At 36.6% G+C, this 18,492-nt stretch overlaps 2 protein-coding genes across 2 annotated transcripts; one reads left to right on the top strand and one right to left on the bottom strand.

Annotated features, from left to right (window-relative positions):
* Nucleotides 1–848: 848 nt before the first annotated feature.
* dnal1 (dynein, axonemal, light chain 1) lies at nt 849–4,904 on the bottom strand. The gene is made up of 8 exons (XM_053510142.1): nt 4,849–4,904; nt 4,531–4,569; nt 3,523–3,632; nt 3,385–3,440; nt 3,130–3,185; nt 2,051–2,177; nt 1,811–1,951; nt 849–1,440 (listed from the first exon to the last, which is right to left on the bottom strand). The coding sequence occupies exons 1-8, from the start codon at nt 4,849–4,851 to the stop codon at nt 1,391–1,393; spliced, it is 582 nt and encodes a 193-aa protein (XP_053366117.1). The 5' UTR covers nt 4,852–4,904; the 3' UTR covers nt 849–1,390.
* Nucleotides 4,905–7,415: 2,511 nt separating this feature from the next.
* On the top strand, nt 7,416–16,453 carry cdk1 (cyclin-dependent kinase 1). The gene is made up of 8 exons (XM_053510188.1): nt 7,416–7,520; nt 8,313–8,362; nt 9,477–9,633; nt 10,086–10,209; nt 11,935–12,105; nt 15,375–15,538; nt 15,746–15,887; nt 15,973–16,453. The coding sequence occupies exons 2-8, from the start codon at nt 8,326–8,328 to the stop codon at nt 16,084–16,086; spliced, it is 909 nt and encodes a 302-aa protein (XP_053366163.1). The 5' UTR covers nt 7,416–7,520; nt 8,313–8,325; the 3' UTR covers nt 16,087–16,453.
* Nucleotides 16,454–18,492: the final 2,039 nt, after the last annotated feature.

Raw genomic sequence — 18,492 nt, 5'->3', positions numbered from 1 at the left:
ACTAAATCATTTGAATAGAGGGTCATCTTTAATATTTGAATGAACAAACTTTATCTACATAAATGTCACTTTATACAATATCACCTTTCTCGTGTGAAATCCAAAAGCCATTGAATAAGTTAACTCTAATAGAAAACCACATTTCTGTGGAAAAACTGTTGAAAATGTAGAAAAACAAAAACAAAGAAATCTGCAAGTGACCCCAAACTTTTGAACAGTAGTGTTTGTATATAGAACTATATATATATATAGTATTATTATTATTTTTTTCGTCTGTTAACCGTGGATAGGTAATTGTGTAACTTTTTTTTACGTCTGAATCTTGCATGTTATACTTTTACTCTCCCAATATTGTAATCATTGTGAAAAGTGACAGCTATTTCAAACAGATTCAGTTAAAGTTAAATTCAGAGTAAAGTCATTCTGCTGTGTAGGGAAGTACAATAATCTCCACAATATAACAAAATTGTATTAACAATCTCACTGTCATAATCAACAATCACAATCATACCTATAGTTTGACTACTTAGTTTTATAGTTCTACCAGATACTGACTGTCATAACCATATACTTCCTGTTGGCAACATTCATTTATGATGTTTATTGGTGGCATGTCATACGATTTTTTTTTTTATCTTGTGCAGCTAAAATATATTTACCTGGAACAGAGGGGGAATAATTATATTTAATTTTAAAGAACTTCTGTTTTGTAAAATGTGCTTCTGCCCCCTGGTGGGACAAATAGGTGTTTCACACTCAAATGTAGGGAAAAATGTCAATTTGGCTCTCACTCACTTTTGATGACAAAAACATACTTTTTTTTATTGCAACAGATGTTTTAAATATATTGATATATCGATCACACACAACTTTACATCATAGAAATTGTTCTTAAAAAAAAGTAAAAATCACATTACAAAAATCTTTCAAAGTCACTGCTAAAACAAACATCAACAAAAAAAAAGACTAGACGGATTTAACATTTTAAAATGCATCCGTTATTATACATTCTTAATTTTTTCTTTAATTTGCTACAAAATGTTAAAATTTTTCCATTTATGCCTTAAGTGTGTTGTTCTGTACACCAAAAAATTTACAACACCATAAATATGATATGTTTAAATTACAGTCACACAGACAACTACAGAAAGCTACATAATGCCAAAAAGTTGTCATAAACTGGTGAAGTGCATCAGCTTATATGTAAGACCTTTATTATTCATTTATTTATTTGTTTGTTTTTTTATAATATTTTTTAAAGTTTGTATCAGCTGTTAGAATTGTATAAATTAAAATTAAGTCCACGTATAAAACCCACAAATACTTTAAACTCTCTTCATCGCTAGCATGTTGTAGTGAATTCATAAAAATTATAGGATAGAAAAAGATATTAACTTTCTGCCTCTTTCTCTTCCTCTTCTTGCTTAATCACAGGGATCCCTGGAAACAACAGTTGGAGAAATGGCAAGAGTCAGCATTACATCTTACTAAAGACTACACCTACAAATAATAAACTTGTAACATGCAACATAATAACTGAATTTCATTTAACATTAAATATTCAATTAAAATGCATGCATATGTGTAAAAATCATATGAATCAAATGAATGAGTACTGACATGGATGCATGTATTTGTCTGTAACTTTGTACTTTGACTATAAAAAGGAAATAAGTTTATATATTTTCCCAAAATTATTAAAATTATTTAAAACTCCACCCGGGTGTTGCTTCAGCATACATTTGTACTGATTTAAGTTGGCATTAAAGCTAATGAAACAAAGGTTTACAAAGCATAGCATCATCCTTACCATCAAGCTTTTTCAGATTAGGGACTCTCTTGGTGGCCTCATCTATCCAGGTGCCCTCAGTGGAGTACTTCTCTTCTAAAGGGTTGCCCACAAACACCAGGTCTACCAGTGTTAAAAGCTCTGCCAGTTTCACAAACTCCCCTGTCATGGAACACAAGCCCCCACAACAGCTGAACAGTCATTTCGTTGTTTCCAAAAAGCAATATACACTGTAATTTATGAACTGGAGGACATGCTCACCCCACTCTTTGACCAAGTTGTTGGACATGTACAAGACACGGAGCTTCTTCATTACATGGATCCCTTTTAGCTTGTCTATGAGATTGTAGGAGATCCACAGTTCCTCCAACGTATCCCCTATTGCCTCCTACAGGACACAAGAGCACAGATGAATTGCAAAATCTGAAGAATAAGCCAAGGGTGCATCTGAACTTAAATGAAGCTCAGCTCTGAAGAAAAGACATGTTAATTAACATGAGATGTGATGGTGCTATTTGTATTTGTTAATTTTCAGTAAAATGTTAATTTTATCCTGTTTCGAGTCAGTTGTTCCAAGATAAATCTGATTATATTTTATAATAAAATCAAATCAATTCATCACAATATATCACAGGCAGCTGCAAACAATAATAACTGTAGGAACACATCACATTGGTTTATATACATATTGCTGGTGTTGTTTAAAATGACAGATGGACTGGTCATGCTAAATTGCCCATAGGTGTGTTTGTTCATGGTAGCCTGTAAATGATTAATGGGTAAATTTCCACCTATCCAGTGCAAGCTTCCGAATTCACCATGGCCCTGACTAGAATAAAGTACCGAAAGGTGTGTGTTACTGGTTTGCACCTGTTTTTTAAATACACATGTGTGTGTGTATATGTATATATATATATATATATATATATATATGGAGTTTGGCCAATTCTGGTCACTGCCTGATAGACCGTCTATCCATATTCCTATTAAGAATGTAAAAAATGTTTTGAAAAATCGATTTTGGAGTCAGTGTGGTAATACATGGTGTGAAGATCAGCACAAAAAAGAATCGCAATTCATAACTGAATAGATTTTTCCCCATCTCTAGAGCATTTCCACACATACACACACAATGTTATGAGAACTCGCAGGATTGGAACTAAACAACTGTGTGTGTCCACAAGAAAACCACTAGTTAGTGAGACTCATCAGAAATAAGACAGTATGCAGTACCTAATAACAGACAATAAAAGAATAAAAATATCCTTGTATACCATGTTGTAAGTCATGTTAATCTTCACAATTAAACAAGTCAGATGTACAGTATAACGCTCACTCACTAGTCCGTTAAGGTTTTTGATGTTGTTACGACCCAAGGATAATATTTTGAGGTTCTCTAAAACAAGGAGCAAAATTATGTATTAGTTACATACAATGAATATTAATTATTTTTTTTACCTTTACAAAAAGATGCAAATGTTTTTGTTTTTTACAAGTTTACATAAATTCTTAAATTCTGACACGTTTAACACAGTCACAAAGCAGCTGTACAGATACATTGAAATGTTAAGAGTCAGACTCACACAAACACTTACTTAATCCATTCAGGTTGGCGATTTTTTCAATACAGTTGGTTGACAAGGACAGTTTCCTGAATGACAAACATGACAAATGTTACACAACTCACTCTTAATCAGTATAACACAGAAACGCATAAAGAAAAGCAAACTCACTCGCAGTTAGTGAGGGTGGAGAGAGACGCATCCATCTTTTCAATAGGTGGGATTTGGCCATAGAGCTTCACCTCTTTGGCATCACCTGCTTTTTCTCCTGATTTCTCCTCCTGAGGAAAGATCAACCACAGTGCACTGACATTTATTTTACTCCTAAACTCAAGTGGCACAGATCTGTGCAGGCAACACAGCAGATATATACTGTATGTATATGAATAGGAGCCTTGCGTTGTGTGTGTTACAGGGAGGCTTCAGACTTGAAACTGAGTATTTGGGTTTTCGGATATGCCAGGTAGACAAAAAGTAGTAGAACTCACAAAAATTTAGAACTCCTAAAATGAGCATATTATTATTATTTTGTTGGTCAAAGAAACAACCAAAGAGCTGCACGGTGGCGTAGTGGTTAACATTGTCCAGGGTCCGGCTTCGATTCCTGCCTCGGGGTCTGTGTGTGTGGAGTTTGCATGTTCTCCCCATGCTTGGTGGGTTTCCTCCTGGTACGCCGGTTTCCTCCCACAGTCCAAAAACAAGCAGATTGGATTAGTTGCTTACAATTTCCTCGTAGTGTGTGAACGATCGTGTGAGTGTGTGTATATGTGTGTGCCCCTGTGAGTGTGTGTATATGTGTGGCACCACATTCAAGGTGTACCCCGCCTCGTGCCCTAAGTCTCCTGAGATAGGCTTCAGCCCCCCTGGACTCTGTATACAGGACGATGAGTGAGTGAGTGCATCTGCGCTACTTCTTTTCCTATACATGTTTGTATAGTTGGTAAAAATTTAATTAGATTCAGTTCATTATATTGCCTGGGTTGCGCTGGAAAAAAAGGATACGTGACTCTATACTGCACAATGCTAAGCCCTATATTCTGTATCTTTATTTAAAAGATAATAAATAATGGCTAAAAAGCTCTGTTTTTATGGGGTCCACTAAATGCTGGTTAATAATAATAATAATAATATAAATGTTAGATCAGGTTATAAGATCAGACAGTGATTATTAATCCTTACCCACTTGGCCAGAGCCTCTTTAATCGTGGTTGATTTTGCCTGTAAAAACACATGAGGAGTTTGTATTAATGACCCAGGAAAGTTTAAACTGCACCATCAGGATCAGGTTTATTTAATCCCAGATCATCAGAAGCTAACTTGTATTAGCTTGGGCGCATGAATTCCACACTTTTATTACATCGAATTAACGAAATGATTCGACTACATTTGTTTAACGTTAGGATTACTGCTTTGTCCTAAGATGCCTCGTTCTGCTTTAAACATATGTAACAGTAAATCACTTTAATACGCGTTAAAAACATCGGATTAGCCGCTTACCATGTTATCCTCAGCGGTTGCTATGGAACTGTCATCATACAACGCGCATGCGCAAACTCGGCGTCCAGCCCGAACAGTGTAAACATGAAATCAGGCGCGCGGGCGGGCCGGTAGGGTGGTGACCCAGGACGGGGCTTTGTTCCAAGCTCTGTTTACTGAACAGGCTTTTATATACAGAGGAACTGAAAGCTTAGGAAGTAGAAACAAAGGACAAGCAAAGGACAGGAGCATGTTACATCAAGTGTAGCATTTTATTAGAGCAGCCATTCCCTTATGAATTTATGAAAGCCACAAAGCCTAAACAGAATAACCCTGAAGGTAAAAATCCATCCACATAAACATAATATGTAAAGCCAAACTTTTTATTATTATTATTATTATTATTATGGGGGGCAAGGGGGGGGGGGGGGGATGAGTTGTTTATGGTTCTCCATTAACAACTTTACTTTTGCTATTATTATGATTATAAATTATGATCCTCCCTAATCATAAGCATTATAGTAATTTCAATCTTAATTAGCTAAATTAAAATTTTAACTGGGTTGGTGGTTAGCACTGTCGCTTTGGACCTCCAGAGTCCAGGTTCGAGTCTCAGCACGGGGTCTATGTGCATGGAGTTTCCATGTTCTTTCCATGCTTGTTGGGTTTCCTCCAGGTACTCCGGTTTTCTCCCACAGTCCAAAGACATGCAGATTAGGCTAATTTGTGCTCTCAAATTGCCTACAGTGTGTGATTACACATGTGAATGTTGACTGGAGGTCCCACCACAATCTTAAATTGGGAATAAATACAATAGTAATTACCACTGGCTTCTACGGTCCCTAGTTGGACTACAGAGGTTCCTAAGGGTGTTGCTCAAGGGCCCAGCAACCTGGTGGAGCTGGGGCAAGAAAAAGAAAAATATACATAATATGTTGGGCATAACTATATGGAATTTTCGTACCTGGTTATTCTTGCTTGCTTTCTCACTTTCTGTTGTGTTTATCCTGCTCTCTCTCTCTCTCTCTCTCTCTCTCTCTTTCTCTTTCTCTCTCTCTCTTTATATCCTGTTCTCTCTCTTTCTTTGTGCTGTCAACTCAAAGTTAACAACCAAATAAGTTACATGCAGTTAGTTTAAAACTATTCATCACATTTTTTCTAGCAGGATGTTGGGATGCAGTGGGACAATGCAGGGAGATAACATAATTTTGTTCTTATACACTATATTACATATAAACTATAGTTTATAAACTATATTTAATAGCTATTATAAATAGACTTTTAAAACATAGTTTTTCCTCCTGATCCTGTCTATTTCTTAAAAAAAAACATTGTATATCCATCTATAGAAAAATGACATCTAAAATGAGTCAGGGTTTGTTCCAATCGTTCAGTTCATTGTCCATAGAGCTAATGTAAATATAAGATAAACCCAAATTCTATCAGGATAAGAAACTGACCCTTCTTATTTAGTTAGTTGTCTACCTAGTTATTTATATCTATATATATAGCGGCACGGTATGGTTATACCAGCATAGTGGTTAGCCCTGTGGCATTTCACCTCCATGGTCAGGGTTTGGTCTGTGTACGAGGGGTTTGCATGTTCTCTCTGTGCTTGGTGGTTTTGCTCTGGGCACTCCAGTTTCCTTCCACAGTCCAAAAACATGCAAGTTAAGTTAACTGTGCATGTGTCCTGTAATATATATATATATATATATATATATATATATATATGCATATGGGCATATGGAGATTGTGCCAGCTCCAGTAGGCAGAGGCCAACCCTGCGAAGATCTTGAGGCATCCAGAGAAGGACCACCTCCAGCTGGATTTCGCTTCATGATGGTTTGGATCTACACATGCTGCTCCTGAGCTCCCAGTGATCCAGAGCTGAACTGGACTCTATAACTTGGACATGATAACTTGGACAACTTCAGTTATACTGAACTTCCAGCAGCCTAACATACATGATGTCGCTATATAATTCCTGTTATCCTGTCATCACCCAAATGAGGATGGGTTCCTTGTTTAGTCTAGTTCCTCTCATGATCTCTTACTATTGCCATCTCAGGGAGTTTTTCCTTGCCAATGTCGCCCTTAGCTTGCTTATCAGGGACAATCTCACTATCTCATTCTTATCTAAACACATTTTTTCTCATTCATACACAAATTTTCCTTTTATTTTTAAGCAGCTTTAAGACAATGACCAATGTTAAAAGCCCCATATAAAAAGGATTGAATTAAATATTAATAAATGAAACAAACAATATATATATATATATATATATATATATATATATATATATATATATAGACTTTGGGAATGAGGCAGTTCACTGGCTCAAAAGCTTGAGAATCATTTAAAAGTAAAAAAAAAAAAGTTGAATTTCCATGGAGGATTAAAATACAGTACTAGTGTATCTAAAAAAAATAGGACGGATGGGACGGTTTGTGCGGGATGACTAGGGATTTGGCAACTCGCACCCACATTCCAGATATGAAGCCGCGTTTAAAAGATGTCTCCCGCTGCAGCTCTGCCTGCTTCTCATTGGTGCGTTTAAAAATCTCCCAGCGATGTGATTGGTCCGTTTTGAATTCCGTCTCCGCGGCCAGTTTGAAGCAGCGAAATTCAGTAGCTAGTAACTGCACACTTTCCTCACGGCTTCGCAGGGTCGAAAATAAGTCAATATTTGGTAAGTTTTCTTTCTTAAAAGTGACTTTAGCTTAGAGATGTGTAGTGATAGTGCTAATAATCTATCCTGTAGGTCTGTAAGAAGCGAAAGTTTAAGATTAAGTTAGCAAAAGTAGCATGTCGAGCTCACAGAGTTAGCTTAAAGCACACACGAGCTAGAAGCAGCAGTGTGCCTTCTCTACCGTATATAACTTTACACACAGATTAATCATATACATAAATGTACTAAATTATAGTCAAAATATATACATTACTGACTTATATATGATCTCATTAGCTGAAATGTTCAGTTAAGATTAAAACACCAGCTAGCAGTGTAATCAGTTCAGGCGTTAACATTAATCAAAAGCTGTAACTCACCTAAATATAAAAATCTGTGTGATTTAAATATCATACCTCACTACTTAATAAACAAGCAACTACAGTGTTTAATGCTGACATTCAGTATCTAACCCAGTTAAGAACAGTTCATAAAAATAGTAATCATAAGCTAAGATGGTCGTTGAAGTTTGGCACTGATATATTTATTGTTTTAGATGTGATTTTATAGCTTACATTTTTTTTTAATCATTTTGTCAATTGATTGTCCATAACTGTCTTGTGTTAAGTCTGTGAGGTGCAGTCCCAAGACTTTAACACAATTAAAGATGACATTGATTTCGTTATAATAAATAAATAACTTAGATGCTGTTAAAAATTAATACTGGCTTACTGTGTATTTATGTTTAAAGATGTTTGTGTGTGCGCGTGCATTACAATCATGCTGTTTTGTTTTTCTTTTTTTTCTTAAAAGAAAACATTTAATAATGGAAGACTACCTGAAGATAGAGAAAATTGGTGAAGGTGAGTTTTTTTTTTTTTTTTTTTTTTTTTTGCGGGGAAGTTTTAGATATCCAGCAGCAATGCAGACAAAAATAGAGGTTTAATGGCTTGTAGATGTGATTGCACACAGTTTGTCTTATATTAATATATATATATATATATATATGTCAATAGACAGGGTAATGTGAGAGCTGACCATTAGATAATAGTGCAATGCTAAGAACAAACACCTACTATATATATATAATTACTAAAGTTTATACTTTAAAAGTAATAATAATATTGAAAATGATTTTTAAAAAGGCATAAACAAATAATACAAATAAGTAGGGAGCGGAATCACCAGTCACCATCCAATACAATGTTATTACGATACCCAGGTTTGATTTGATTAAAATTGCGATTTTATCAATATCATGATTATATAAACTTTACAATTGGATATTACATTTGTTCTTCATGAGTTTATTGAATAATTAACTTGTGAGTACACGGGCACGCATGCTTCTAAAGCATGATTTTTTAAAAATAATTATCGCCCTCAGTGTTTTGCGATTGTTGTAAGCGTGTGAGGAGTGAGTTTCAGACTAATTTGTTCACAGAATTTGGAGAAAAAGGGCGATCGGTTGCATTTAATGTGAAAAATTTGATATTTTTTTATCACAACTAGTTCATCTCTATTATAAATATAAAATACATACATATAGAGAGAAATAGTGTAACCCTGAGGGGACATTGTATTTATGACAATTTAACAACAGTGCAAATAATAATTGTGCAAAAAACAGCATGTTTTCCTTACAGCTCTATTTTTTTTATATACATATTTGTTACTGGTTTTGCATCTTTCAAACTATTACCTAATATGTTTACGCTGATGTCAAAGGGAGGCGTAAGCCTGCACGGTTAAAGTGAAGTTTAATTTTGTCATCTTAAATCTGAAACATTACAAAATGTAAAAAAATATCTAAAAAGCAAAGCGCTTAATTAGAAGTGAAATTTGCTGCTTTTTTTTTTTTTAATTATAGGTATTATTATCTGGTAATGAGAATTGATTCTGAATCCCTCCCCCACATATACGCAAGTAAATTCACGAGTTAAGATGGAATGAAATATAACGTGTTTCCCCTCTTAGGTACATATGGCGTGGTGTATAAGGGTCGGCACAAGTCCACAGGTCAGGTGGTGGCTCTAAAGAAGATTCGTCTGGAGAGTGAGGAAGAGGGTGTGCCTAGCACTGCTGTACGAGAGATCTCACTGCTTAAAGAGCTACAGCACCCCAATGTCGTACGGTGTGTGTACTTCATGTGTTTTTTTTCAATTGCTATTCCAGGCAAGAGGGGACGCTTCTCAGTGTGTTGCTCTGCATGAGCGGAAGTTTTCTAAGATCCAGCCACTGTCCTCATGTTGCTCCGAGGAAGCTTGTGCTCGCTAATGTTATCGTCCCTTGTGTAGTTGTGTGAAAAAGGAGAGCTAGCTTGATGAAAATTATTTGAATCGCTAATATATTGAGTACTTAAGTTGTCAGAATAACGCATCTCTTTATTTTTCCTATCAAGAAAAATAATAATGTCTAATGCTTATTGAAAAGTATGATGTATGATTGAAAGCTGCCTTTTCAAGGTTTTGTAATACATAACATAACGTTTGTGTCTAATTTCTCTAACCCTGCTTTCACACTGTACAGTTGTGATTACAGCATGTATATAATTTTTTTTTTCTCTCACCCTCATTCTCTCTTTAGACTGCTGGATGTGTTGATGCAGGAGTCCAAACTGTATTTGGTGTTTGAGTTTCTCTCCATGGACCTGAAGAAGTATTTAGACTCCATTCCCTCAGGGCAGTACATGGACCCCATGCTTGTCAAGGTATGCCACAGCTGTACACATGAGGGTGGGTGTGTGTGTTTATGTGTAAGTTTGTAATTGAAATAACATTATATTCGACAAAATGTAAACCGGTTAAATGAGTGCATAGAATATTATTTTGGTGCATGGTCTCTAAAGGAAGCTGTGCAAAACCGAAGATGAGGGTGCATATAGTTTTGCTTGCATGAAAATTAAATCCTTTGGAGCCAGCGGACCGAGTCGGCATTACCTGCCAGCACAAAGCGTACAACTAACAACAAATATATAATGATCTTTAACATATTTATAATTGTTTGATATTTTTATTAATTTCCAATTTCAGAGATCCAACACACAAACCCTCTCCTCCATCTACACACATGTGAGGAGTAAGATGAAGTAAAAAGAATTGAACACTCTTTGGTGTACAACCATCTTTTTCAGAGCATATCGACCTTAAAAACATTTATAGCATTTATCCATCTTTTGCTGTACAATGGTTTAAAATGGATATCTAGAGGACAGGATTGTGCAAAAAAAAAAGTTTTTTTTTTTTCTTCCCCCCAGCATATCCTAGCCAATATGCTGAACTGAATTCTATTTAATTTTAAACAACGATACAAACATGACTGAGCAATAAAATAAGTCACATATTTAAAGAAACAGTGCAGATTCATAAGAAATTTTTGCATGTTACATGTTTTGAAATAGAACAATAACTTTAGTTCTACATAACGTATCAGAAAACCCAGATGCACAATTTGATGACTGAAGCCCCCATCAACAAACACTGACAGCACTTTCATATTAGTATTTATTTAAATATTGACTAGTGCTGTGTTGCTGGCACAGATTTTATTTTTAGGTTATTATTTTTTTAAAGAAGAGCCTCGTTTGTTCGTTTACGACCGTCAGTACTCCCTTCTTATTTTACGGCAACTGCTGCATTTATTGCCTTTTGGTGCACTGCTCTCGCGGTAGCAGAATACACAGGTACAGGAACGGTGGCGTAAGGGGGCGCTGCTCGCTACTAGTTCATCGATCACGAATGGCATAATTTTCTCAGACTTTTTTTTTTTTTTTTTATCTGAGCAAATCTATCATTTTAATCTATTTACCCTACCTCCTCAGATATTTCTTACCTGTGAGAAACACTGATATTAATAGATTAAATCCCAAAAATGTTCACAGGGCATCTGGTTTAGACCACAGGTGCACTGGAGTCCCACAAGAAAGATATCTGGAAGGAAAGTAAGGATAAGTAGAACTTTCACGCAGACGAAAATTGCATGCACTCTTACCTTTTTTGTCACTCTTTTCGCACTTTTTCTTTTAAGACCATGCTCCAAAATATTATTCTACGTGCTTGTTTTTAACACACTGTGTTTGGGGAAACGCTGAATGTTATGACTTTTTTTTATTGTTTTATGTTTAAAAACAAATTATCTGTTCAGTCCAGAGTCCAGATAACAAATTTCAGATTTGCCTACAGCAGTAGTGTTGATGTGTACACACTGCTATGTCCATAGACATGATTCATGACAAGATATTAAAGTGTAAAAAAAAAAAAGACAAAATGGATCTGCTATTCTGCATAAAGTTAATATTTTGACATGTCTGAATAGAAGGCGTGATTCAAAACACTTTGTCACAGCAACCTAAATATACATTTAGGTATTTAAGTGTTCAGAGTTACATGTATTTTTGAGTAATGCAGCAGTGTGCTCTCTCTGTTGTGTTCTGCAGAGTTATCTGTATCAGATCTTGGAGGGGATCCTGTTCTGTCACTGCCGTCGAGTTCTGCATCGTGACCTAAAGCCACAGAACCTGTTAATTGACAATAAAGGGGTGATAAAACTGGCTGACTTCGGCCTGGCCCGTGCTTTTGGGGTGCCAGTTCGAGTCTACACACATGAGGTATAAATCCTCCAACACAATTCCCACCTTCACAGGTTTTCACTACACATTTAGTTTTTCGAAAATCATGCCGCCACTGATGGTCAAATGTAAGGTTATGATTTATGAATTTTCTGAGCCTTCTTATGACCCATAGGTTTGCTGCGGTGTATGTAGTCATTCGTGGCCTTTCATAAGCCTTATTCGGACGCGACTAGTTTTACAGAGGATCGTTAGAGGAAATTTTTTGTTTTACAGGCGTTCTTTGTCACACACACACTTTATGATTTTAATCCTGTCCGAATCTGCCATGTCTGTCTCTCACACGACCTCTGTAAAAAAAATTCAGAGCAAATTACCTACTGTTTTTCGGCAAACTCTGAAAATGTTTTTTCCAAAACGTGTTTTCTTGTGTGTTTTGGTCAACGTGAGCTATTCAAGTTTGCGCACCAATAATGTCTTGTGCAACGCCCACATGTAAAACACAGACACTCCTACCTCCGTAATTAACACAGATGTTAGTCCCGTCCGAATGCATAAATGAAATGACAGACGAAAAAAAATTCTAACTCAAACATTGTTTGGAAAACTAGTCCCGTCCGAATAGGGCTATAATCTCTAGCCAGCAGGTGGTGTTGGTCAGGAGTTTTAGGCACCAGAATGATATCACTAATAATTATTTTTATTTATTTATTTTTATTGTATTTTTTTAAAATTCTTTTTACATTAACTGTGATAAGTTGCACATTTTAAGATCAGTACCATCACCCGCAAATTAGTGAACAGCGGGGGTCAATGATCTAAAAGTCAGGGCATTTAATGTAATAAGGGTTTTATTATTATTAAATAATAATTAAATTATTATTAGGTACTTGTGTGCCCTGACTGTATCACATCAGCTTTTCTATGCCTTCACCTTATACAGTGGAACCCCAGTTTGCGAGTAACGCGGTTTGCGAGTGTTTCGCAAAACAAGCAGATTTTTAATAAATTTTGACTTGAAAAAACGAATAAGTCTTGGTTAACGTAGTGTATCACGCATGTGCTTTTTGTTTTGACACGGAGTGTCACGTGATCACAACTGAGCCAATGGTCTTTCTCTCTTTTGCGCTGTGAAATTGTGGGTAATCGTCTCCCCTTCTCTGTCTTAGTGCGTGTACTGTTTCTTATGACGCATGTGTGCGCGTGCATAAAGCAAAAGAAAGTCTCATTAGAGAGGTTGAAGATCCATTTTCTCCCACTCTGACACACACACACCCTTTGCCTTTACATCCTCCACCCCCTTTTGGCTTCAGACCACACACACACACACTCTGCTCTACACAGAAACACTGCTCTGTCACGATTCTTTACAATTATTATTTTTTTCTTTACAGCAGTTATTCTGTTAGTATGTGCTCACGCAATGTTCCTTGCAACAAATCAATCTTTCCGTTAATGTTTGTGTGAAATTCGAGGAGGAGGAGAAGCTGAAGGGGGAGGCTGATTCCTCCTCTTACTTCACACGTATACAAACACACACAGCGCCTGCGCGCATAAATGGAAATACTTATCAGTCGGAATTAACTTTTTGTAAAGGTAAAGTGCAGGTTAATTTGTCTTATTTTTATTTTATATTTTGTATTAATTATTTTATGTATTTATTTTTTAGAGTTGTGGAATGAATAATTTTAGTTTCTATTCTTTCTTATGGGAAAAGTTGCTTTGATTTACAAGCCCGCTTCTGGAATGAATTATGCTCATAATCCAAGGTTCCACTGTATTGTCTTAGCCCTGCCTTAAGCGCTTCATTGCTACTTTACAGCCAATGACATCAGAATGTGTTGGAGCTCTGGCAAGCCATGATTTTAAAACCATAACAATAACACAGATTGTGAAAGTGAGATCTTCTTTTGCCTATTGTTTAAGGCCTTGTTCACACGGGCGTTAAAATCGAGCGTTTTTTTTTTTGTTCGTAGCGTCCGGTGAGCGCGGATCAAGCGCAGAGTGTTTTCTACACATAGAAGTCAATGAGAGTGTTCACACGGACTATGGTGACGTGTGTTTGTCCGGCTGCGCGTTTATAAGGCATTTTACGGCATGCAGCTTTTTCTTGGCGTTCAAAACCCAACGGCTGCAAGGAAACCGCTTCTAGTTCGTTTTCTGCGCGTTCATTTTGCGCTCTGGAGGACCGGATATATCCCATGATCCTACATGCTATACATAGGGAAATGCGGAAAAGGGCAAAATAAAATAAAATAATTGTTAAAAAACTTACGCGGACTTTTTTCGCGTGTTTTTTAAACCACAAAAAAACCTTCCTTTAATCCGACGTTGTGCAGTCAGAGAGTGAACCCGGTAGCGGCGGGCTTTCATATCCAGTTCCCGACACTGCCCCCACAGGTTAACACACAAACTACAGTTGGGGCTGCAGGCTGACTTAAGCCCAATCCCAATTCTACCCCTTACCCCTTCCCCTACCCCTTCCCCTACCCCTCGCCCCTTCCCCTTGTCCCTTAAAACGAAGTGGAAAGGGGAAGGGTTAAAATATTTCCCCTAAGAAATGGGACACCACTACAACACTGTTATACGTCATCATACGTATCCGTTCATTTACATGTACACATACAGTATGGCCGTAAGCAAAACAAACAATGCGTTATCAAAAGCTCGGCAAACTGCCGTGCTACTGAACTTTCATATTTGTTTGTAGCATGTAGTAAAGTGTATATGACATAAAAATATATTTTTGTAATATTGCGCAATCTGCGCTATCCGCTAGCAAACTTTAGCGTTTTTTTTGCAAACGTTTTTTTACAAAATATCACCATAAACACAAACACAAGACTAAAATTAATATACATATAATAAAAACTTGTCATAAAAATCCTTATTAATGGCAAAAAATCGTTAAATTTATGGGTCTGTTCGCTCGAGTGAGCGGCCATCTTGAAAATTTCGTTAGCCCTTCGTTTGAAGTGAGGTCCCGAAAAATCTTCGTTTGGAGGGCTATCTGGCCCTTCCCCTTAGCCCTACCCCTCCAACCAAAAGAGAAATGAGACACCCCTACCCCTTCACGTGAACGCGCCAAACGGAGGGGTAGGGCTAAGTGTAGGGGTAAGGGGTAGAATTGGGATTCACCTTTAGACAGAGACAAACGAACGCCGGTGTAGAAGTCAATTAAGCGCCACTACAAAACGCAACGTAAACGTCTAGGACATTCAGAGCACGTTCGTTTATCCAAAAACTTAACGCCCGTGTGAACAAGGCCTAAGTCATGTTGTTCAGTTATTGTGTGCTTTTGTGTGCAGGTCGTGACTCTGTGGTACAGGGCCCCAGAAGTGTTACTTGGAGCTTCTCGTTATTCCACTCCAGTAGATGTTTGGAGTATCGGCACCATCTTTGCCGAGCTCGCCACCAAGAAGCCACTGTTCCATGGAGACTCAGAGATTGACCAGCTGTTCCGCATCTTCAGGTGCACACCAGAGTCTTACACACAGGGATGTATCCTAAGTAGTCACTTTAAAGACAGTCAGTTTAAAGAGCAAATAGGAATCTAGCAGTGGAGCAGTTCAATCATTTTTGAGTTTGCATTCAGATCGGTTGTGACTTGATTTTTAGTCATAATATTTTATAACATTCATTCATATATAACATCACTTTTGTATGTGTGTGCTTTCAGGATTCTAGGTACCCCAAATAATGATGTGTGGCCAGATGTAGAGTCACTACCTGACTATAAGAACACTTTCCCCAAGTGGAAGTCTGGCAATCTGGGAAGCATGGTTAAGAATCTTGACAAGAATGGCATTGATCTGCTTGGGGTAAGCTGAGCTTTCCATTTGCATATCTAAAGCAAAATTAACTATATAAATAATACATTTTGTTTTTTCTCCTGCTGTGATTTAGAAAATGCTCACCTATGACCCGCTAAAGAGGATTTCTGCACGGCAGGCTATGACACACCCCTATTTTGATGATTTGGATAAGACCACTCTACCTGCCAGTAATCTGAAGAGCTAAACCGTATTTAAGCTCAAGCAAGAGACATCTGGCCTGAAATGGGCTATATGTTGTGGTGTCTAAACTTACAATGGACAGGAATACTCAATTTCACTCATTTGAAGGAATTCAGAATTCCGAACTTGATTCTGAATTGCAACAAATCTGTATTTGACCCAAAAGCTCTTAACTGCACCGTTGCAGACTTTTCTCTCATAATAATGCAATATTCTTTTTTTCTAACGTGTGTTTGCTTTTGTTTGTGTTTTTGTATGTGTTTTTCCTATAATTAGTCTCTAATGTATTGTTCTGTATGTTAGGTTGGAGCAGCCTTGGTGCTGGTTTATTGCATCCTCAATAAAGTGCACTTTGTGAGGGCTTGACTATATATATTTTTTTTTCTGCCCTCCCTCTTAATCCTGTGTTGGTCTGTTGATACATTTGTAAATCAGTATTATAAATGCATCCCCCCTGACATTAGGTTGTTGTTCAGTACATTGCAAGAGATTTTTGATATTTTATTGCTGTGTTGAAATTATGTGACTCAGTTTAGATTTTTTTTTATCCTTATATGGCATAGATCTGGGCCTGTATTCACAAAACTTCTTAAGCCTAAAAGTAACTCCTAGTGGAAATTCTAAGAAAATTTTTAGAATTATAAGATTTTCTTAGAATTTCCCATTAAATCTAGGACTGAAAGTAAACACTGCTCTTCTGTCCAGTTTGGTACTCTTGTTCCTTTACGTCATTCCTTCTCTCTTGGATTGTTGGCTACATACTAGTGCTGCACGATTAATGATATCGCAATCGCGATGTCAGCCTATGCGATTACATTACAGCAAATGTTGCGATTATATTAAATAAACAAATGCGTTCGCGGACGTAACAAGACATTCATTCTAAGAGCTGTATGGCCATTTCTTATGTCAAAAATAAAAAATAACCAGTCAGACTCGTGTAGCGCGCGTGCTGGTGGTCACGTGACTTTCCGCAGCGCAGTATGGAGACGGAAGAAAATGGATACAGAAGAGACCGACGCTGAACTTGTGCCCAGAAAAAATGCAAGTTATTTGGCGATATTTTGGTTTCAGGATATCGGACACTAAGCAGAAAAAGGTACTGCGCAAAACTGGCAAAACTAAAGTCGCTACATCAGGTGGCAACACGACAAATTTATATTAGCACCTGAAGCAACACAGAAAAGTATGATAAATGCATGGCGGTAAAAGCCAAGAGTAGTAAAAAGACCAAACAAAGCACAACCCCGTGTGAGCAGAACAAAACAACACATTATTACAGATGTGTTTGTAAGTCTCAGTAAGTGACATAGCGACGTTGAACTTGAAATAACTGCAGTGAAATTCTTTTTAATTCCTACGGACCTTTGGTCAAGCAGGACGACCGAGACATATATTAGCCTAACCGCGCACAATGAGTTTGAACTGAAAAGCCGTTGCGTGCAAACATCGTATTTCCCTGAAGGATGGTTTGGTCGCTGTCACAACAGACACAGCACATTGCCAAAGCAGTGGCGCTTAATCACTGGACTAGGTTCCAGTGCTTCGGGCATAGACTTTATTTGGCCATCGGTAAGTTAAATTAATTTAATCTTTTCATATTTAAAGCTACTTAACTATGTTAGAGAGGACAGCTATTAACAGATTTATTTAAGAATTAATGGAAATACAGTGTATGAGAGTGTATGACTCTAAAATTAATATGTTTAAAGGACACTTTTCTTTCCTTTAATCTCTTCTTCATCATTAGATTAAAAATGGTGAGTGATTTAATAAGGAATACCAATAAAGTATATGTTACATCCTCCTTAAATGTCCCTGTTTTGGGACAAAATGTAAAAAAAAAAAAATTAAATGGGTATTTGTTTTATTTATCTGTACTTTTTACTTTTTAATTTTATTTTAAAGTTAATTTAATGTAATTTAATTCAATAATGTAAAGATGTTACTGTTATTTAAATTTGTACAATTTTGTTTTAATTAGAAAACATTGTTCATTTGTTCATAGTTGCTAGATTGCACTGTACACTATATCTCAGTTGAGAAATTTAAATTTCTGCATTATTAGTAATGTGGGTGGATTTTCCTTGATAACAAGCAAGTTGAGTCATACCACTTGTTTATCATATCGCAATCGTAAATCGCAATTTTGACCTTAATAATCGCAATATGACATTTTTCCCAAATCGTGCAGCCCTACTACATACCATCCAAAATTGCAACTTAAATAGCCATTTTGCTCCCATTAATCTAAAATGGATTACAAGTAATACATTCAGTATGATTGATAAATGTAATAACTTAAATATAGTGAGTACAGTGTGTAAATTGGTTGCTTTAAAAGTACATATTTAACATTTGGCTGTTTTAATTAACTTATAAGATATTTAGCCTATATTCAACTTTGCAT

The sequence above is a fragment of the Clarias gariepinus genome, chromosome 13 (genome assembly GCF_024256425.1).
Source record: "Clarias gariepinus isolate MV-2021 ecotype Netherlands chromosome 13, CGAR_prim_01v2, whole genome shotgun sequence".
NCBI classification, from domain to species: Eukaryota; Metazoa; Chordata; class Actinopteri; order Siluriformes; family Clariidae; genus Clarias; species Clarias gariepinus.
This window is presented reverse-complemented; position numbering and strand designations above follow the sequence as displayed.